Raw genomic sequence first — 23,635 nt, 5'->3', positions numbered from 1 at the left:
TTACTATTCAATCAAATAGGTTTCGATGTCTTTCATCCCGCCTGTCTCATTAGTGATTCAACATATTTCAATATCATTTTTGTTTCGTTCTTACTTAATATTAACTTGTTTGCGACAGTTAATTTGTGAACCTCTTTTACTACATTTTTCGAGGAGTACAAAAATATAATATTGATGATTTTAACTGAAATGAAATTTGCTTTTTTTCTATACCTCTTTTATTACGCCATCATCACACCCACACGCAACTGTCTGCTCCAAATAACGCTATATAAAATGAGACAGCAAAACAGACGTGTGTAGTTATTTAAATTCATATTCAAAAGTATTAGTTAATTGTTTTTTGAATTGACTGTTTCAGTCATTATTAAGATATTTTAAACTGCTATTTAAAACTGCTGCATATCGCATGAAATCATTAAATATTTCATTTGTACAATTTTAAAGAAAAATAAAAGGGAATTCTGATCCTAAGGAACAGATATTAAATAGTCTGATGTTTGAATGAAAGAGCAAAAAAAACAAACTTTTTTTACCTTTTACACTAAAAAATTGTTTATTCATAAATAATTCATTAATACTCAAATTGCTTGAAAGATCACATGTTCCCAACAAAGTTCCTAGTTTTATTCAGTCATTTATTTATATTTATTATGACCGACAATGTAAAAAAGGGAAAAAAATGCATTTTTGGCTTCTGAGAGCCCCAGCTAAGAATAAAACTTTAAAAAAAGAGAGGAAAAAAGGTAGGATCTGGGGGCCCTCGGCTTCTCGAGGCCCCAAGCTACAGCTTATTTAGCTTATACGTAAATCCGGCCTTAGTCAGGGCTAAGTTTAGTGAACGAAAGTACTCGATGACATATTATGAAATTCAGAAACATCTTAATAAAATGTAACAACAGCAAGAGTTTGTTTACAAAACACATTTTCCCACTAAAAACAGTCTTACTTTATGACCTGAAAGACCTTCTAGAAACACAGCTGAACATGATGTGTTTTTAAATCCCAACTTTGGCGCTTTTTTTAGAATGTCTCGTGGTACCTTCGCTCCATAAGCTTTTCATTTATGATCGTAGGTAAGCTTTAAATATAGCTAATATAGTTAAGGCTTACTCACGTTTATGTTTATGGGTCTACGATTATTTTTTCTGTCACATGTATTTTATATTATTCACTCTAGTTTAGTTGCTTAACTTTGCCTCACTACATTGTATTAATGCGTAGTGCAGTTGAGCCTGATCGTCGATTAAGAAAAATATTTTTTGAAGAAATCTATTATGTATGAAATTTTAAAATATAATAACGCATTGTCAAAATTTTATTTACACGTTTTTCATAAGGTCTTCTAATTAATTTTATTATATTAAAGAGAGTTTGCAAAACGTTACGGTTATCCGTAAAACTAACGTTAACGCTATTTGAACTTCATAGCGCGAAATCTTTCGGACAAATGGCAATCGGGTACTTGCAAGTCGAGATGAAGTAAAGTGATTACGCCTAACCACGTGATTTAAATCAGTTTTGATTGGATACATGTAAGCAATATCATGCATGTGGGTCAAACCTGATTGGTTTTTGAATTGAGATTGCCATGGTTTCCCAACGATGATGTCACTTGCAAGTATCCAGTCTCGCTAAAAGGTAGAAAATAGGTTTAGCGTTCAACGTAAGATAAACTCTATGCAAATTTCTCTATTAAGGCAACATTTTGTTTAAAAGAACATTATTTTTTAGAATTTTTTCTTAAACAAACTTAAGATAAAGACATCAATTGGGTTTTCTTTAATAATCGTATTTTTTTAAATCTAATCACATTTGTTTGATGATAAAACATATTAATTAACATAAAAATAGTGTCTATAGGTGTATACAATATACATAGACAGGTGTGCCTTTCTTTTCAGATAAAGATCATCATTAAGTTTTTTGCTCATCAACATAAATTAAAATCGGTCTAGTAGCTTTAAGAAAAGTGTTTTTCAAGTTGCGGAAGGTGTCGTTGTAAGCATGTTATAAAATGTACTTAACAAACACATATGATTTATAGATGTATGAGTAACGAAAGTTTTTTAAATGAAGTTTAATAAGATATTTCCCATTTTCGGACATTACATCTTAACGGCACTGAGCTATTATTATGAAGAACTGGGATTCGATTCCCAGCAGCAGCTTGAACCCACTCAGCTTCACATAGATGGATTCCAGCTTGTCAGGAAAGCAAAGGCAGTTGGTGCGCGAAGTTGACCTGTTTGCCACTATCATGTCTTTGGTCCCGAAATTGTGGAGCCACATTTCGGACCAGGAGGCCAATGTGAGCCATGACCCCCTGACGGAATTGTTACATTTTTAATTTATTAATTGAAGTGATCTGAAGTGGTTGTAATATTCTTACTAAACTTTACTTTTGAGAGAATGGCAATTTTGTCTATGTCCCATGAAAAATACATTTATCGTTTTTTGTTGTGTTTTTAATAATTGCATGATTCTTTCAGTAAAGAATATCTACTTTATCAAGAAGAATCTGAGATTAAGATAAAGTGAGCAGCACTGGCAATATTTTGAATTATATAGCGTACTTTTATTTTATGTGTAATTAGTTAACAACTGTTTTTGGTAGTAGGTGAAAGGAATGTTTTCAATACGTTTACTTGCTTGTAATAAAAGTTATTTTTAATACAAATGTAATAATATCCCGTTAAGACGTGCATGATGTTTCAGACTAACTTTTTGGTCATTTTGGGCTTTATGTAATGGGATTTCTATATTTAAGTGTTTACTTTTCCCAGCTGTTATAGGCAGAACTCAAAAGACGAGGGAACTAATGAGTCTACCATCGATGATAACGTACCTCTCACAGTAGGGGTAACCGTAATTTCTTCACCGGAGAAGTAAAGGTGCAAGTCTCTTTTGGTTAGCTTTATGGCAATCTGATTTTAACGAATTCTAAATTTTTTATACGCAAAAAAAAGTATTACTGTAATTGCTTCTAGGAGCGGGAAAGTAACCGAAATTTAGGAATTGAGATACGAATTTGACCTGAAAGTCTGTTAAAAGAGATTTCTAAAACAATAGGTTTTTGTTGTGAATTTAGAATTCCCCATACATTTCCACACACGTAATAAAAATAAATCATCTTTGAATTATTCAGAAATTACTTCCTAAATTAACAATTTCTCTTCATATTAATCTGCAAATTAATAATTTTTTCTTTTTCCAAAAAAATCTCCGACAGTTTCTTTACTACTTTAAAACACGTATTTGTTAAAATATTCTTAATAACATTATTGAGTAATAAATTTCAGAAGAAAAATATTCGAATGCCTATTTTAAAGTGTTTCTTTAAATTAATGACCTCCTCTAAAATTTCTCCTTAGAAATCTACTTAAATATTCTCCTAATGTTAAAATAATCTCCAAAACATTATTAAAGAAATAAAAAAATTTCAAAGCAATTTTAGAACTTCTTTTTAAATTAATAATTTCTTCTTAAAAAATCTGCTTATTTTTTTTCTAATTTAGAATTTGCGATCGTTGAAATGTTCTTCAAAGCATTATTGTGTGTTAAAATTGCAGAAAAAAAAAATTCGAAAGCAAATTTTAAAATTTAATTAACTAATTTTAGAATCTTCATTACTAAACAATAAGTAAGGCAGTTTCCTTTAATTTTTTTTTTGTAAATTTCATTCATAAAAAGAGAATTATTTGATATGAATCTATAATTTCTTTTTAAAGTTTTCCGACGATGAAAATAATAAATATTAATAAAAATTTCTCAATTAAATAACAGGTGCATAAAATTTACCTTTATTGGAACCGTTTTCTAATTGTTGAAGCATTATATCGTTTGCCTCCAACTTTTTTTTCCCCACATGCGAGCTCATTTTCTTCGAGGAAGTTGGAAAGAATCAAAATCTTAGAATAATTCATTACTAAATACTACAACTTTCCAACACCAGCTGTTGAATGAATGGACAATAATTAAACAGTGCCATCTACCGGTGGTTTATCAAAACCTTGAAAGTATTTTCCCAGGTTATTATGCTTTTAGTTGTCTTTCACTTAATACAAAAAGAAAAAGTAGATAAGTGAAAAAAATAGGAGGAATGTGCTTGCAGTTATGAGAACCGTTTGACTGAAATTTTAAATTTATATTCATATTATTATTTTATGGTGTTTTGCATACAACGTTTCCACGATTTTCTTTATGCTTCGTGATGCATAACACTTTGAGAACGAAGGTTAAGAATTGCGGTTCTTTCGCACCGGCAAAATGAATTTAAGAAGAAATTACTTTACTCTTTGCGAAAATTTATTTCATTGCTTATAAAATGAACAGTTTATGGCGATTTATTTACAAAATTTTCTCGAAAAACTAAATTTATTCACATTTATATCATCATGGTCATTTAAAACGGGTATTTTTTTCTAATTTATTTATTTTTTTAAAATTATTTCATATTGTTGCGTAAAAACAAATGTCTATACTTAATTGCTAAATTTATGTCATCATTGTTATTCGAAGTGGTCTTGTAAATTTCATCTATAATGATTTTCTTTAATTTCGTAAGACAATTGCTTAATAGTTCTTTCTTGTATAATTCGATATTTTATCCCAAATTTAAGTAGCTTTTTATTCAACGCCAAGTTTAACCCATTTGTGCCAAGCGTCATTTCATTGTTTTCAAAAAAGAAAAAAGGTGGTACTTGATACTGCCTATATGTACTTTATATTTGGGTGAAGAATAGAATTTTGAGAAACTGTATAAAAACTGCTATGTAATCCCCATTTTGTGATAAAATTATTTGGAAAATTCGGTATTTATAGTATTAGAAAAGAAATATATTTAATTTACTGTAAAATGTTTGAGCGAATCTTAACACTAAGAATGGTAGCATCCGAAGTAGCGTAATGAAACGCTGTACATAACTCTTAAGGATACGTGTTTAACTAAACGAAAAATTTACTCGACTTCATGTAAAGTAACCTCCCCCATTTTTATTATTCAGCTATAGTAAAACTTATTATTACTGTCAGATATGATTTTTTGCTATACAATATAAAGCAGAATAATTAATTTAGGATGCATGTATACAATATTTCTAAAAAATGAAATTAGTTTGTTAATAAAACATATAGAACAGCACAAAGAGAATATGAATTCGAATTAGGCTTAACGAAATCAAAGCGGATAGCTATAAAAAGTGGCGTACGCAAGGGAGGGGTTTAGGAGTTTAAACTCCCCCCTTGAGCTGGTAAAATGGTAAAAATGAAAATTCTAGTAGAAATTATGCGGCCTATTATTTTTTAAGACTATATATTTTTATTTGCCTTATGCCTACTTTTTTTTTCTCACGGTATTTCTCAGAATACTGAAAAAACATTTACTATAATAGGATTGTACTTTTGAAACCAAATTCACGTGATACTGTTCCGGACTGGTTTCTTTCTGTCCTGTCAGTCGCGATAGTTTTCGAGACTGGCTTTCATTCGCGAGGTCTTAACGCGATGATTCTGGAATCCTACACGCTCTGTCGTGTTTGAGACAATTCGAGAATTTTGGAGTTGCTGTGAAAATTTATATAAAAGAGGGAACGGAGAACAGTGGAGTTAGTCAGACTAAGAGTTATCTCTGCCGTTTGTCTTTCGGAGCTCGTTGCTAAATCTGATTTGTTTTGTCTTAACAAAAAGTTCATTCAATCGCCGAACCCGTCGTCGTCGTTATTTCGAGTAGTGAAGAAATCAGTAACAATACTATTGGAGATACTGAGCTCGTTGAAGTTATTCATTCCAGCTCGAAGCTTTAAGATCGTAGCATAGCGGATATTTCTGTGCCAATATATACATTTGCTGTTCTTGGATCTTCAGGATGTCAAAACGCAAAAATTTAACAATTTTTAATTATTTTGAGAAAAAATCGCGACCTGAAATTAGTGAGGTGAGAGCATCTAGTACCAATGTAAGTTTTTCTGTTGAACAGAAATGTGACACTTCCGTTGAAGAAAACGTTTCTAGCGCATGAAAATCTGATGAATGTGAAAATCTGGCCCTCAAAGTGTTACTTTCCACCCATATGACATTGGACCTTTTTCAGAAGATATTACATGCGAGAAGATATTACATTATGTTCTTAAACTTAAAAAATCAAATCAAAATTTAACTAAATGTTGTCGAAATAAAAAGTCAAATTATCTAGCTGTCTAAATTAGGGAAATAATAGTACTTTATTACATACTCGAATTTTTTTTAGTAGTTTCAGAAAATCATGAATACCCCCCTTGAAAAAATTCTGCATACGCCACTGGCTTTAAAATATTATAAAATTATTTAATACAATTGTCAGATTTATGTACAGTGTACACCTTTAATGAGAGCATATAATTATCTTTATTATATGTACAAATAAAAACACAAGTACCCTTTTTTTAAATAAGAAGTCTGCTTCAGTGGAATATCGCCATGGTGAAATCAAACTCTTACCTTCTTGTTTTTTAACAAAAAAATATTTATGGTCTGATAATTGGGTATAATATAAAAAAAAACACAACTACTTCCACTTAGTAGGAATAACATTTACCATGACGCAATGCTAAATTCTATGCCACTATCCACATAAATGCCACTATCCACATAAATCAATTATTAATCAAAAATCGAATATCAATTACTTTTCTTTATATTTTCTTTATAATGCAATAAAATCTGGCGAGCAGCTATTTAAACGATCAAACACTTCGTTTGTTTATTTGTGGCTTGAAGTTAGGCTCGCAGAAAATGCCGTTCATGGGTTAAATTTAGTAGGAATAACACAACCTGTGACGTAGGCTATAGTATACCCAATTGAAAAACTTTCGCCAGATCGTCGAAAATGATTTATGAATGGAGTGAGCTTGATGCAAGCTTTATCATTGATTGGAGTTAAAATGTGAATGCTGTCTTTGAAGTGCCAACGCTTGATTCACTATTAATTTGAGACAACACACAATTGTTGGAGTTTTTCAACGCTGAATTCGGAGCACCACAATTTTTACAGTGTTTGCTATGTCATGCAGGTATAAGTATCAAAACAATAATAATTTTAGTTACGTTTGATATAGTGTTAAACGAAAAAAAAGTTAACAAAAGTTAAAAAGTAAAAGTTATTTTATTATGGAATTGTACATTCTCATAAAAATTTATTCAATGCTAATATCATACAAACTTGTTGCAACCTTAATGAAGTGCTCAATTGAGCTTTATTTCTGTTCAAGTTGAACCACATCATTTGCTTGATAATATGGTTCAACTAGCGCCACATAAAGGTTGTAAGTTTAAACGATATTATAGTTTAACACGCTCCAAAATTTTACAGTTTACACCTTAAACGTATATTATAAATATTAAAAGAGGATATCATTAAAGTTATCATCAATTCCAAAATTCATCATCAATTCCCACTTTTCCAAAAGTGGGCTTATACCACCATGAAAGGTTGTGATCGTGGTTTTCTAAAGGGTTTATTGCTATTTTAAAACAACAAATTTACAAAGCTTTGTCTTTACTTGTAAACGCTAGTTTACTTGAATATGAAAGAAAACTAGATTTTTATCACACTAGATTTTTCATTTTGAAATCATGAAATAATTAGATTTTTGATGTCCATAAAAAAAAATTGTTATAAGTTACTTTTAATTTATTACTTATAAGTCACTTTTAATTTTTAAATTGATTAAAAGTTACTTTTAACTGCGTTGCACATGAAGGGTTATATATTGATGAGTCATGTTTTTATAGTTAACAGGAAAATGTTTTCGATGAAAAATACAGTGATTTTTATACAGGTTATAATATACAGAGCTATGGAGTCGGTACACTATGTAATATTTACGGTTAAAAGTAGCGGCACGCAGTGTGACTCTACCGTAAAATTACTGAGTAACTTTAATTAAATAAATATTATAGTAAAAATTAAGTAAGAATAAATTTTACGTTAAAATAGATTTTGCGGAAGGTAAATCCTAAGTGCTGGTATTTCATACCGCAATTTGATTTACAGGGTAGTTGAAATGTTCGACTCCTACTGCGACTTATACATATTCGAATCAATATACATTCTAATCGATATACATATTCTAATCGATATATAATAATATTAATATACATTCACGGAATCCTCGGGAAACATTAACGTTATTATCAAATTAATATTATATTCAAATGATGTATTTCTCTCTTTATATTTTTTTTGTACGCTTCAAGTTGAAGGTATTTAATTTAAAATTACATTCTGTATTGTTACAACATAAATGAAAAAATAACATGGTGAAAAATAACGTAATAAAAATATTTTTGTTAAATGATTGAAATTGTGGAAAACTGTTATAAGAAGAAAGTTTGATAATAAGATTTCACCCTTATCCTCTCACATGTATAAGCATCTTATGACAAGAAGATTCTTCAGAGAATATTCTAGAACAGCGGTTCCCAAATGGTGTTTCGCTGCAATAAGGGTTCCGTGGAACAGTAGAAGGGGCTCCGAGATTATATTTTTTCTTTTACTTCACAGTAATGATTTTTGAAACCTGATTCATTAGCACTAATTAATAATCTATTGGTAGCTCTAATTAATAATCTATTATAATTATAATTGATAGCTCTAATTAAGAATCTATTATAATTATAATTGATAGCTCTAATTAATAATCCATTATAATTATAATTGATGACTCTAATTAATAATCTATTATAATTATTATTGATAGCTCTAATTAATAATCTATTATAATTACAATTGATAGCTTTAATTAATAATCTATTATTTAATTTCGGTTGTCTTCGTGATATTATTTTTAAATTGTCAATGAAAAAGATGTAGCTAAGTGTTTTTTTGTTTAAAAAAAAGATTTTTGCGGCCTTATTTATATATAGATCTAAGTAATAATCTATTATTTAATTTCGGTTGTTCTTATGATCCATGCTTGATTGTTTTTAAATATCAATGAAAAAGAAATAGCTAATTTTTTTTGTTAAAGAAGTATTATTTTTCTAACAACAATTCTTTAAATAATACTAAGAAAAGAACCAGAATGTATGGAAAATTGTATTAATATTTCCCATCTCACTTTTCAAATGAAAATAAAAATAACTAAATTCGTTAATAAAGAAATATATTTGTGGTAACCTGGTATTTCTGGAAATATATTTCGGGTATATTTCTGGTGATTCTTAGCGTTTATAGCAGTTCTTTTAGCTTTCATTTCAACAAAATCCATAATGTGATTTATTTGTTTCGTTCTCGCTTTTATATACACCACGAAAAAATTTAAAACTAAATTATTTGCAGCTTCAGCAGTGTGAATTCAACTGTTGGATATAAAATTTAATTTAAAATTACTGAGGAAAAAACGATGAAAAATGTCATTTTTTGAAAATATTTTCAAGATAAAATAGTCTTTTATTGGATAATACGCTCACAATTCACATTTATATACTTTATTTTATATATTTTATTTTGTTTTTATACACTTTATTATTTATTAAGTCAGTGTTCTGCCTAAAAAGTTCCATTGCTTACAAAAAATTAAGAATCGCTGTTCTAAAATTTAAAAAATTGCTGCAGATATGATATATAGAATTAATTTGCATATACTTTTCAATTCACTTTTAAACTGAACTAAATAAATTTGTTTTCTTGAAATTTATGTAATATTTCAATAGTTCCATTAAAAAATATTTATAAAAATGATCTAATATGATATGTTAAATTCGAAGTAAGTATTTTAAACAATTACTACAATATTCATTTGAATAATATTTTTTTCACATTCTAATTGTGATTAAATTTCCAAATATTTTTCATACAATCAGCGAATTCATTTCTCCTTTTAACCTACAAGACCTAACTTTAAAAAATCCGGAGTCTGAGACGAAAAAATTTCCCCCATTCAAACTCCCGACTCCCCAAAAATTTCATTCGACTCCAACTCAAAGAACAATTTCACAGCCCTTATTAGATGTTTCAGTCTTTTCAGCGCTGAGTATTTCGTGATTCTGTGTTATTAAGTGGAAATTTTGCATACTTGTAAAGAACCTATATGAAAACAATGCTAAGAAAAGGAGCAGTTTAAATTAAAAATGTCACTTTTGTAAAGAAATGCGTCTTACATTGCTCCAAGCTCTTTATTTGAATCGCCAACGATTACAAAGCTGAATGTACCACTACTAGTCAATAACAATAGAATAAAAATGAAGTCAGCAAATAGTTGTTTTTTTCTTTTCAACATTTATATTTCTTTATCAAAATAATATAGGAAATACTAATTTAAAATCATGAAAATTCTTATTTGCTATCGACGCGTTTAACCTTGAACTTTACGACATTAATCATATACTGTTAGGTACAGCTTTTTATTTATTTCTCAAATCTTCATCTACATATGATTACCTAATGATGAGTTGCGTCATTTGTATAAGCGAAATGTTTTTCCCCCCACGTCACACGTTTTCCCCATACATTTAAACGTCAGTTAATTATTATCAATTACAATGTCTCGATGAACGTTGATTTAGACAAATCCGATGATTAAGTGTTTTTACTAATAAAGGAAGAAACAAGAAAGGGGAGAATTTTGCAATATTTTATTTTTAGAATAATGTTGCATTTTTCAAACAAACAAACGTTATTAAACAGCGGAAAATAGATAAGTTCAAAAATAATTAAAATAAACATATGTTCGTCACCAAGAGGATATATCCTTATCAGGTGATTAAGAAGAGAAATACACAGTAATATATGTATATATACACCAAGGCCGTAGCCAGGATATTTTTTCGGTGGGGGGGGGATATGGTAAGAAGCAAGGACAGTTACAGCCATGCAAAGTAGGGGAAAACGTAACAAATATTGTTTATTCTGTTTGCAAAAGTTAAACTAGTAATTAAAAAATATTACATAATAATTATTTTTCAATTAATATTACATAATAATTATAATCAATTTGTAAACAAAGTTTACAAAGACATGCGACGGGGATTTAAAGAAAATTTTTCAAATACTTTTTTAGGACAAACCGGAATATCCCGAAATATGCTTAATAAAGTTGGCCCTGTTAGCCTTTCTTCTTTAGTAGCATTTCTTGTGGCCGTTTTTACGCGTTTAAGAGTAGAAAAAGTTCTTTCTGCAGTTGCTGTGGTGATTGGCAACGTAGTCAATATTGATAACAAGCAATAAATGTTTGGGAAAAAGATACTGTCACATTCTTCCATTGCTGAAAGTGCCGTATCTGGTCTACTAACTAAGGGGTGCAAGTAGGTTCCACTTTGATGCCCATACTTCCATTTCTCCCATGAGGTTTTCTATGTCAATGAATTCTGCGTAGATTCGGAAATTGCATAAATTAATATGCTGAAAAACAATTGATTTCGGGGGAGTAGTCTAACCGAAGGAAAGATGAGCCACAAGGTCAAGTGAAGATGATGCACTAGCGAAGGTGGTGTACTGGGAAAAGGTTTGATTCGACAGTTTTTGTTTTTCTTTTTACTGAGAGGCTCAAAGAAAGACTAAAGAGTTTGAATCCCAGAATTTCGGGGGGGGGAGGATTTGTCCCGACGGTCTCCCCCTTGTCTACGGGCCTGATATATACCGAAGAGCCATTACATTATGACCACACTGATAATAACATGTAGGACCACTTTTAGCCTCCAAAACTGCTAGCACCCGCCGGGGCATTGATTCCACAAGGTGATGATAGGTAGTCTGAGGTATCTGGTACCAAGCGTTCACCAACTGGTTCTGAATTCCCTCACATTGCGAGGGGGTAGCGTGGCAGCACGAATTTGGTTTTCCAAGTAGGACCACAAATGCTCTATTGGATTAAGGTCAGGTGAATTTGGGGGCCAAGACATGACTTGAAAGTCACTGGAATGTTCCTCGAACCAATCCATGACGATTCGATCCTTATGGCATGGTACATTATTCTGTTGGTAAACACCATCCCCCGCAGGAAAAACTGTTGCCATGAACGGGTGAACCTGGTCTGCAACTATCTTCAAGTAGCTTACAGACGTCAGGGATTGTTCTATGAGGATTATGGGTCCTAATGTGCCCCATGAAAACATTGTTCCTGGGCGAGAAACCATGAAAACCTGGGCGAGACCATTGTTATAGATGGAGGGGGGTCATAATGCAATGGCTCTTCGGTGTATATATATATGCATATATGTATATATTCTTCTTCATTTATTATTCAAAACTAAACGCTTTCTCACATTTAATTATTCGCTTCCTTTTTTCTTATTCTATATTTCACAAATATGCATGAATTAACATTTCATAGTTTTCCTTTACTAACAGCGAGAGACATTTTCCCTACGACCTATATTATGGACCAATTGTAATTACCCAGATTTCCCTTTTTTCCCTAAGACAAAACATGACTACTGGACTGTTTAGCAAGATTTTACCTAATTTTTATTCCAGCTCTTCATAAATATGCCAAAATAAATATTATTTACGCATAGCCTGGCGCTTGATACCTACTTATTTCTGAACTGTGCACCACAGCATGCTACTTCAGCCGCCAACTGCCTTATTTATCTCCAATAGTCCCAGTTGCCTTAGGGCAAAATTCAGATGATTTATTTTTCTCTAAGCTACTTTATTTCTCTTGCCACAATTTTAACTGTCCTTTTAGTGATTAAGTTGTAAACAGACTGTTTAAAATTTTATAATAATAAAGCGGATTTAATTTGGCTGTATTATCTGTTGATGACTCACCAAATTTTGGATCTCTTTTTATGCTTATAAGCGTCCGTTAAGAACTATGCATTTATTGGAAATTTGAACTTCTTGGGCGTTAAAACTTGGTAGGGGGCTGCATGTCCGATGGTCACTCAGTCCGACCATTGAAAGTCTTACAAAATTGATAATATCGATGCCTAAAAGAAATAGTCTTCGTCTCTGTAAAGGAGATGGTTTAATATTTTATTTTGATAATATAATATGTTTTTAAAATTTTAAATGTCGGCATATTTGTTAATTTCAAAGAATTCTCCCAAACGAAGCAAAATGTATATATATTAAATGAAATGAAATTAAATAAATATATTATTGAAGCAAAATAACTAAGGAAATAAGATGAATAAATAAACCAAAATAGAATAATGCTCCCTAACTATTTTTTGTTTTATTTGTTTCGTTCCATTTGTGCTCAAAACTATTGGGTACGGTATTGTTCAACATTAATCCACTATCTTTATAACGTACAGTTGCATTAATTCTTTTTGCATCTCATTTGTTATTCAATTTTATGTCCGTCAACTTTTTAAATTATTACACCAACATTATACTCTGCAAGCAAGCAGCTCCCCCTGAATATATTTTTTGATAAAATATTGATAATGATTTACCATCATGAATAGAACAAGCATTTCCCGAAATTACGAAATTAGTAAAAACAGCCGTGCTTGTTATACTTTCTTCAAAACATGCGAGTGTCATTTTTATGACCCACGTCACGGTGACAAAATATGGCATCTTCCCTCAAAGGCGGGATGTTGTAAGATAAGCTGTGAAGATGCCGGCATTTCGGAATTAGGCATATTTTTACGTTACTTTATCACTTGGAAGTTTTCCCACCAAAAATATTTTAAAGTGTGGAAGGAATTCCAAACTTCATGCAGGAATTGAATTTTACTCTATTTATGAATTCAAATGCTGCAAAGTTGTTTCTCATTGAAAAGAATACGACAACGAGAACAGATGACAGTTTAGGGGCATTCAAAAATGGTGCACTTTAATTGTTGACCAATATTTTGAGCTCTGTCGAGTCATGTTTTAGTTGCAGTGATCAGAATGGGTAGCACAGATCACATGATTTAACATCGCCTTCTTTGTTTGTTTTTTCTTTTTAATTTTCTAAAGTCGATTGAAACCAACAAATTCATAACCATTACGCCAAAAAGGAATTAAAGTACATTCAGAACAGCCCATCGTGGGCCAGAAGGGTCATGGAGGATAAAGCTCCACGGTTTCGTAACTAAAGGAATAAAATAAAATAATGGCCTAATGGTGGCACAATTGCGCACAGATTGACTCGACTTCCCAATGCCCATCGATCTGAATCTGGATGAGTTTCAAGTGGCACCAGTTCTATACCATGGCAGCTCAGTGCCTTGACCACTAAGACAGCCATCATACCATTAGAGAGGAAACTGGCATCAAAGAAATTCAGGCACATTTATGCAAAATGGTCATTGATTTTTTTATTTATTTAACCAATGATATCATATGTAATAACTTCAATCTTTATCAGTTTATAAGAAATTCACCAGTTCTAATTAAAAACCTGAGCTTTTTTTTGGAAGTTTTGGGACACCCTGTGGATTGAATTTCTCAATTTTTTTGGTAGATTTTTTTCAGTTCCGTCCTCTGGCCAGGAAATAAAAAACGACGCCACACAAAACTAATTCATAAAAAACGAACCGCTGGCATCTGCAGTGCGCAAAAAGAAGAAGAAGAAAAGAAACATCTTGAATGACTTTCAATCCATTGATCGGATTTTCACTTACTTCTAACTTATGGGTTCATGGGGGTGACCTTAAAGATGCTAATTAATTTATGCAGATGATATTTTAAGTTACGAAATCAGACACGAAACGTATTTTATCTGGAGAACTTTTTAAGCGAATCGAAATTTTTTGCATACATTTAAAAAATTTTGTTTATCCGAAGCAAAAATAGATTGTAATAATTATTCGTTATTTTTATTATTTTATTTAATGATAGTAAAAAAATTAATTGTAAATACAACTTCCTACATTATTTTAAAGAATATAATTTTATATGGTAAAAGGCAAAATTTTGATAAATGTGAATGGTAAAGGCGAACTTTAAATCTATGGAACTTGGTAAATGCGAATTTGAAATATACGACATTTTTAATATTCGATTTCTTATGTCCAATTCTGAATAAGCTCAAAATTTGTATTTTTCCATATAAAATTATATTTTTTTTAAATGTTAACCTTACGATTTAAATTTTTTTTTGACTCTTGTTAAATAACATAATAAAAAATAATATTGCATTATTTTAAAGAATATAATTTTATATGGTAAAATGCAAAATTTTAGTAAATATGAATGGTAAATGCGAATTCTAAATCTATGGAATATGATAAATGCGAATTTGAAATATGCGACATTTTAATATTCGATTTCTTATGTCCAATTCTGAATGAGCTCAAAATTTGTAATTTTCCATATTAAATTATATTTTTTAAAACTATGTTAACCTTACGATAGCATACCTTACGATTTCAATTTTTTTTACTCTTGTTAAATAAAATAATAAAAAATAATAAAAAAAAAATATTATTGCGTGGAACTATTTTTGGATTAAAAAAAAATTGCAAATGTATGCAAAAATGTTTCAATTCACCCAAAAAGTTCTCGACGTATAGAGAAATACGCAAAAAATAAAATTAACAATGAGGGGTTCAAACTTTTAATCGCTTTCCTGACCAAACCATTGGGACCTTTTTTCCCAGAAATACAGTCATTCATAGAAATAGCTAATTCCTATAATTACCCTCTATATGAGGGTAAGAAATCAATATCCAAAGCAGAAAATTTTTTTCAATTAAGAGAACGTGCGTTTTTGTGTCTGATTTTGAAAGTTAAATATCGTCTGTACATTTTAGTTAACATATATGAGGTAACACCCTCTGAACCATTAAATTCGAATCCTAGTACGTGAAAATCCGAGCATTACATCGAAAGTTGTTCAGGGTAGTTTTTTCTTTTTCTTTTTTGCGTGCTTACATGAGATATGATGATACTAGACGTCATAATAACTGCTATGTTCTAATCTTAATTTTCGGAAGGGTGTTTCATATTAGGAACGTTTTCCCAGTATATCTTTAGAATCTTTTTAAAAAATTATTATGAAATCATGCAAAATTAAAAGTTAGGGGGAAAAAATGTCTAACATTTTAAAAAAATCACTAGTGAAAAAGTGAAGTGAAAAAATATCAAATTCAGCTTGATTTCTACTTCAACACTCGATTCGCTTTTAATAATCACCGGTTTGAGATGAACCGGGTTCGAATCCAAGCGATGACTGATCGATACGAATCGCACCGTATTGCACCTGGCTCGCACCGAGCGTAGTGTTGACGTAAAATATCATCAGTAGTAGACCAAAAAATTGGGTTAGAGTCCCCTTGCCGTCAGGCTAAGCGTGGGAGGTTTTCGTGTGTTTCTTCTCCGTGTAATGCGGGTTAGTTCCCTCAAAAAATCCTCCACGAAGGCAAATTTCTCCCAATACTTTATCTAGGAGTTCTTTTGTCTTCTGGATTGGGTTCAAAATTACAAGGCTACGGAGTTAAACATTAGCTGTCATAAACCCAAAATTGGGTTACCTGGTCAAAGACGGTTATAAAGTCAAATCCGTTAAATTTTAATAGGGTTTTTACGTTTTCCTTGCTTAAAATTCGCGACCCTTAACATGTGTAGTTCTGAATTTATTTTTTGCAAAAATTTAAATAGACACACTAAGTGGATCTTCCTGTAATTAAATTATTCTAACAGAGTAGTCAATAAAATTTAGGAAGCAAATCTCTTAAATAAAGAACGAAATACTAAAGCATGCATTTAGTTACCACTGAAAAGTTTCGCAGAAAAAGTTGAAGTTAGCAATTGTGTTTTTAAATCTCAGTTTCTCACTTATTCTATCAAATTCGTTATCATGTTTCGCGTGACTAGAATATTTTTTAGAGTATCAATTTATAGGATAAATAATAAAAAAAAAATAATGACCTTTAATATTCTTTCTTACGAGTAAACATTCGTATTCTCATGTAAAGCAATATAATTGACAAGTTTTATCATTTGTCAATGTTAATGACATACTTATGGCAATTCCAAACGTAATATCTAAAAACTTGTTTATGATAATTTTATTATTCAGGCCATAAAGATATTTTATCTTCATTTTATGTTGACAACCACTAAAATGTATTACTAAATGTCGGGAATTCTATGTATCTCTGCGAGAAATCCGTGTTTAATAGCGGACGTATGTTTATTTAGTACACTGATACATACATCTAGATACAATCAGAGATTGCTGTCCTAAAGATAACGATATTGAAGATGTTTTGAATAATAATCGGCAGATAATCTTTGAAAATATTTAAGACGAAGCTAAATGAAAGAAAGGTTAAGTGATTGAAATTAAAAAAAATAATAATTTAAATAAGTCTTTTGGTCTAATCATGTGATTTTTCTTTAAGAACTTGAAGTTTGTGAAACATATTAAGAAACCAGGATAAATCAGAAACTCAAGAGTATTGACCTTTTTATATAATAATGATTACAAAAATAATTTCTTTTCTCAAATATCGTAAAAGCGTGTTAAAATCCAGTGTAACGATCCTTTAAAATCATATGTTTCATGAACACCACTTTGTTTATGGAACTTTTAAAGCTACTAAAATTAGTTTTTTTAATTATCTATAATTATCCAAAACTTTTTATTTAATTGCACGCTTTCATGAAAGTAATAGTATTGTATCTATTTATTCCAACTACTTAAAGCAGTTGTTATAAATGTCGAAGTCTGTACGAGGTCTGTTAAGTAACAGCCGTTTGAAAATAAAATTCAAACGAAAGAAAATTTTCATGAAGCAAAATTATTTTCTGATTCTACACAGGTTTCTCTTTTTTTCCTTCAAAATAGTTGTCAAGTTTGCTTAAACACTTATCATATCTTAGAACTGCCGGCCAGGTGGCCGAGTGGTTAGCGTGTCTGACTGCGGAGCCAATGGCCGCGGGTTCGAATCCCGCTCTGGGCATGGATGTTTCTCTCTCTGTGCTGTCTTTGTTGTGTGAATGTGGCCCACCCTATGAACGGGTTTGTGGCAGTATGGCGTGGGTAACGTTGCTCGCTTCCGTGACTTTGGTTCACAGGTGCCCACTGGGTAACGCTAAATGAGTAACAATTCCGGCATCTTCTATGGCAAAGAACGAAAAGTTCAGTGCCTGCCGTTATTTTAAAAAAAAAAATAATAATAATATCTTAGAACTAGATTTAGAATACCCTCTTCATAGTAACTTGCCGCCTGTTCCTATAAACAAGAGGTCACGTCCATTTCCACGTCTTCGTCCTCGACGCCAAAATGATGTTTGAAACATCGGAAAAGATGAAAAATCCCTTAGCGCAAGGTCAGGGTTGTGTTGAGGGTTGGTCCAAAACTTCCCAGTCAAAAAAGTTCAATAAAGTTTGGGACTGAGCTGTGGAGAGAGTCATTGTCATAGAGTAACAAAATTTTCTGTCAGCATGCCAGTAGGACGTTTCGTAAATTTCACAAATCTGCCAGTGAATGTATGGTCAGCAAAACACCTGTCTGGTGTTTTGCTGACAGGCATCACTGATCGTACCTCATACGCGGAGGGCGATTTATTAAAGTTGAACATTTTAAAGATACTGAAGTGACTAGGTTACCTACACAGCTGCAACTGAGCACAGTTGTTCCCAAGGGATGCCAGGACACGACGCAAGCAGTCGTTGCGGCACACGCGTCACTATTAGTGTACGCAACAAAACTGCCTTTGCTTAAAAAACAGCCCTCGTATATTACCCATTGGCAAAATGGGTCTTGGTTTGGATTTGATGGCGTCCACACACTTTTCAACTGTGTTCAAGTCAAGAGTAATAATAAACAGTGCGCATGCGTCATCATTGCATGCGTTGCTATGGCGACAGCTACTGTTTTTCTTTTCACTAGCAGGCATTTTTAATGTATTTACATAATAATAACTTAAAGTATTTTTTTATTCCTTTTATTATTAACGTATAATTATTGGCTTGACGGTGATTTTAATATAAATATAAATGCTGAAGAAGGAAAAGTATTTTGTGACGCCTTGAAACACTCACGTAGGCAGGATATGAAAATCAAACCGACGACAAACATCAATTGAGACAGTTTTTGCAACCCATGATTTGAAATGTTGTGGCGTTTAACGGAGTCAATCCAGAAAGAAAAAGCATTTGACCAATGGGTAACCAGTGATCGTAACAAGGCAATCACAACTTTTTTGTTGATTCTTTTTAATCTATTGTGGGTGTTATTTTAAACTTGTAGTTTCAAAAAGTAGAATACAAAAATTCGTTAGTTCTCTCTTCGATAATTGTTCCAAATTCTTTTTAAGGGGTTAAAAATTACGGAAAATCATAGACTTATGCGTTTGTCAACTTATAAATCTAGTATATCATAAATATATTTAGATAAAAGAGCATCAGTTAACTTACCTGTTATAAAAAAGTGCATTTCCAATATCAAACCAGATGAAATGTGCTTAGATAAATCCACAAAATTTTATGAAGGAACAATATCACTTTCTAATCTGTTTTTAATGAAAAATTTCGAACATTAAAGATTTTTATTTTTTACTAAGGAAATCGGAAGATTTTAAAAATTTTTTAAATTATTATTGATATTTTTTTTAAAAAAAATGCTTAATTTCGCAAGAAACCATTTAAAAAGAATGGAACGAGCTTAATAATTAGAAATTTTAACACTTGTCTCATTCAAACATTCAAAAACTAAAACATACGGTATTTAAAGGACTATTCAAAGTGTCGAAATATTCTTTTTATGTATAAAGAAGTGATATAAATTTTTAAAATTATATTTAATAGCTGTACCTCCTTAAAAATAACGTGAAAAGAGAAGATGCAACATTTTCGTTGATAAATAATTCATTCATTTAAATATTTTTTTAAAATTTCTGGGGCTCTCTGAAAAGAACCTTAAGTATAGCGAGGATACAATATTTTTATTGACAAATAATTAATTCTCTTAAATAAATTTTTGTTGATGTTCCTCCTTAAAAAGAAAAACAGAGAGCATAGAAGCATTTTTTTCATTGAAAAATAAAACTAGGGAACAATTTTTTCATGGCATTTATACAAATACTTGATCTGGCCTGATTCGGGTGTGGAGATTTTCAGTTTGAAGTAAGTTTTGCTCCTAACGCTACAGAATTTTGTTTAAAAATGACAGTTTAAGTCTTTTGGGGAAATGCGCAAGTTTAAAATCATTATATATATAATAGGAGGTCTTGTAAATGTTGCAACAAATTTCTAGAGTAGTGAGAGCACATCTCTAGAGTTAGGGCACATCACAACAGTAACCCATGCCCAAAAGTGTTGTCATACGCCGCTAGGGTCGTTTACCCTATTACGATCTATTTCTTCGAGCTCTTCTGATCAGCTCATGATATGGAAGCACTCCTAACCACGTACGACGGTCCAAGCCCGGAAATGAGTTTATGCCAATAGAAACCCGGTATGGGTTTTCTACTGGCATGGATTCCTATACACTTTTAATCCTGATGATGTGCTTTAACTCCTTCAGAAGTTTGTCGCAACATTTACATGACCTCCTGTTATATATAACGTTTTTAAACTTGTATTTTTCAACAAAAAACGAACTAAAAATGTCCTTTTAAACAAAGAGTGAGAAACCGGTGTCAGATTTGAAATCAGCGACGTGAAAAACATCAAAGATTCGTTAAAAAATCTCATGCAACAGAAAAGAAAAAAAAATTTCCCAGTGTAATTCATTTGAATAATGATTATTGCTGTTTTCTAAAAAAGAACGTGAAATACAGGATAAAATTTTTTTTCCTCCAAACCAAACCATTCATTTAAGTAGTTTTTATTTCCACGACTTCTTAAAAATAGAATACAGAAGTGAGGTAATATACATAGTTTTTCATTTGCAAATACTATTTACTTAAATAGATATGTCATATTTCTTATAGTTATTTATCAAATGATTATAAAAAGAAAGTTATACTTTACCTGTTTGCAACTTCTCACAAGACTCAAAAAGCAATTATGTTCCTTCTCAAAAAGTTATCATACTCATTTTCTCATTTTCAAGTGAGGCGGAAAAATAATGCTTAGTTCAACTTTTTACACTAGTTATTTTGGTTTTCACTGAAACGAATCTCTTCTAGTGTTACTAATCCAGTTATGGAATACTATATAACTCACTTCTTGTCAAGGTTACATAAAGTTACTCATTTGTGAATTTGTGAACCATTTCTTTCTTTATGTTTTACGGCTCGTGAACAACAAGATAATTTGTATTCCATTAAATGTTGTAATTTTTATTTTCAGTGTATACCAAGTATTGGAAAATCAGATAATGCCTATAAAGAAACCTTATAAAATGGTATTCACCCAACTTGATGAAGTTATACAGTAAAATTAAACATAATCTAGATGTTATGTGAAATATTACTTCTTTCTATTAAAAATGATCAAAGAAAAATAAAAAGAGACGTTTTTGAATGCAAATTTGAAGTGAATTCTTTTTTCATTCTGAAGGCCCTGTTTATAGCTGAACTATTACAGCATATTACGGAAATTAAGAAAATAAAAAGCTCAGTTTGCGGGTTAAAAAAATAATAATAATTAGCTGCAAAGCACTTCGTTGAAAAAGATTCAGTTTAAAGGAAAAGAATTATCAAAATAGAGAAGAAATGCGACTTGACAGTTTTTTTATTGCTTTTTTTCTAGTTTCAGCTATTCCTTTTGAATGCATTATCGATCATAATTTTTACATTTGTTTTTGAATTTTTATTCTATTATGTAAGGCAAAATTGTTCAAGTGAAATGTTCAAGTTTCTGTATTTTTTTTTTTTTTTGAGAAGTTATTTATTCTCATTAAACAGTTAAACTGGGGCAAACCCATACTTAAGGCAAGAATTTCATAAAAACTTTTTTTTTTATCTTTAATAAAATTGTCAGCTATTCCTTAGCTGAGGTATAGAGCTGAGATCTTGAGACCTCCATTGACATAATGTAAACCACTCAAGATTAGGTGAGGAACATATATATAAAGGACAAAACGTTTAGGAGCACAACAGTAATGGTTCTTGAAGCGGAGTGTCAAAGCAGGACGATCTGATCATGAGATCAAAAGTTATTCAGTTTTTTATTTTGCGCACTGTACACAGCACAAGAGTTCGTTGTGAGATCTGCATTGCCGACACTGCTGCCATTTGTAGAATAGCCCTCCGAACGCTTTGTATGCTGCAAAATTGCAGTTTCATAGTTGAAATCGGAAGTGCTTAAAAAGCCATATCTGTTGCCGAACTTGGCTGAATCTTTTCTTTTTCTTCCGAAATTTCAATTTGTTTGATCACAACGTTTTTTGCAAAGATTCTAAACTGAATCCAGGAAAAGTCGGTTCAAAGTTGAACCTTAATACCGTGAAAATTTTCTGAAATATTAATATGTTGTTAAATTATATTATGTTTCCAGTTAAGTTGAATCTTCTGCAGTGTAATGAAGTTTAAGATGGTTTGATTAATATAGTTAAGGCTCGGCAAGAGGTGCCAACTAGAGCCCCTGAATTAGTATAGGAGCCTTAGTGCCAACTAATTTACGTCATTTTGTTGTTCACACTAAGCGCGAAAATTTTTAACAGTGTAATCATTTCGTGACGTCTTGCATTCCATTGTATTCAATTATATACTTTATCCGGTGTTCACTTTATTTGAAATAAAATACCATTACGAGAAATGTACCCTAAGTATCGAACTCTAAGTACAGACTGATAGATCATATTAATCCGTTGATTTTTTTAAACATAAACGCTTAGTAACTTTGGAAAATGGTGTAAGTGGGAAGTTGTTTGTGATTATTGGTTTTTATAAGGATATATTTGCATATGAAATCTTACANAATAAAAAATAATAAAAAAAAAATATTATTGCGTGGAACTATTTTTGGATTAAAAAAAAATTGCAAATGTATGCAAAAATGTTTCAATTCACCCAAAAAGTTCTCGACGTATAGAGAAATACGCAAAAAATAAAATTAACAATGAGGGGTTCAAACTTTTAATCGCTTTCCTGACCAAACCATTGGGACCTTTTTTCCCAGAAATACAGTCATTCATAGAAATAGCTAATTCCTATAATTACCCTCTATATGAGGGTAAGAAATCAATATCCAAAGCAGAAAATTTTTTTCAATTAAGAGAACGTGCGTTTTTGTGTCTGATTTTGAAAGTTAAATATCGTCTGTACATTTTAGTTAACATATATGAGGTAACACCCTCTGAACCATTAAATTCGAATCCTAGTACGTGAAAATCCGAGCATTACATCGAAAGTTGTTCAGGGTAGTTTTTTCTTTTTCTTTTTTGCGTGCTTACATGAGATATGATGATACTAGACGTCATAATAACTGCTATGTTCTAATCTTAATTTTCGGAAGGGTGTTTCATATTAGGAACGTTTTCCCAGTATATCTTTAGAATCTTTTTAAAAAATTATTATGAAATCATGCAAAATTAAAAGTTAGGGGGAAAAAATGTCTAACATTTTAAAAAAATCACTAGTGAAAAAGTGAAGTGAAAAAATATCAAATTCAGCTTGATTTCTACTTCAACACTCGATTCGCTTTTAATAATCACCGGTTTGAGATGAACCGGGTTCGAATCCAAGCGATGACTGATCGATACGAATCGCACCGTATTGCACCTGGCTCGCACCGAGCGTAGTGTTGACGTAAAATATCATCAGTAGTAGACCAAAAAATTGGGTTAGAGTCCCCTTGCCGTCAGGCTAAGCGTG

At 31.2% G+C, this 23,635-nt stretch overlaps 1 protein-coding gene across 1 annotated transcript in view; it reads right to left on the bottom strand.

The window, feature by feature from the left end:
• LOC107443482 (sodium-independent sulfate anion transporter) overlaps positions 1-3,975 on the bottom strand; it is a 54,438-nt gene extending 50,463 nt beyond the window's left edge. Inside the window, exon 1 of the mRNA XM_043042981.2 lies at positions 3,802-3,975. Coding sequence (XP_042898915.1) covers positions 3,802-3,880 — 79 coding nt within the window. The 5' untranslated portion in view covers positions 3,881-3,975. The remainder of the gene's footprint in view (positions 1-3,801) is intronic.
• Between the last annotated feature and the right edge of the window lie 19,660 nt (positions 3,976-23,635).

Source organism: Parasteatoda tepidariorum, chromosome 8 (assembly GCF_043381705.1).
Source record: "Parasteatoda tepidariorum isolate YZ-2023 chromosome 8, CAS_Ptep_4.0, whole genome shotgun sequence".
Taxonomy (NCBI): Eukaryota; Metazoa; Arthropoda; class Arachnida; order Araneae; family Theridiidae; genus Parasteatoda; species Parasteatoda tepidariorum.
This window is presented reverse-complemented; position numbering and strand designations above follow the sequence as displayed.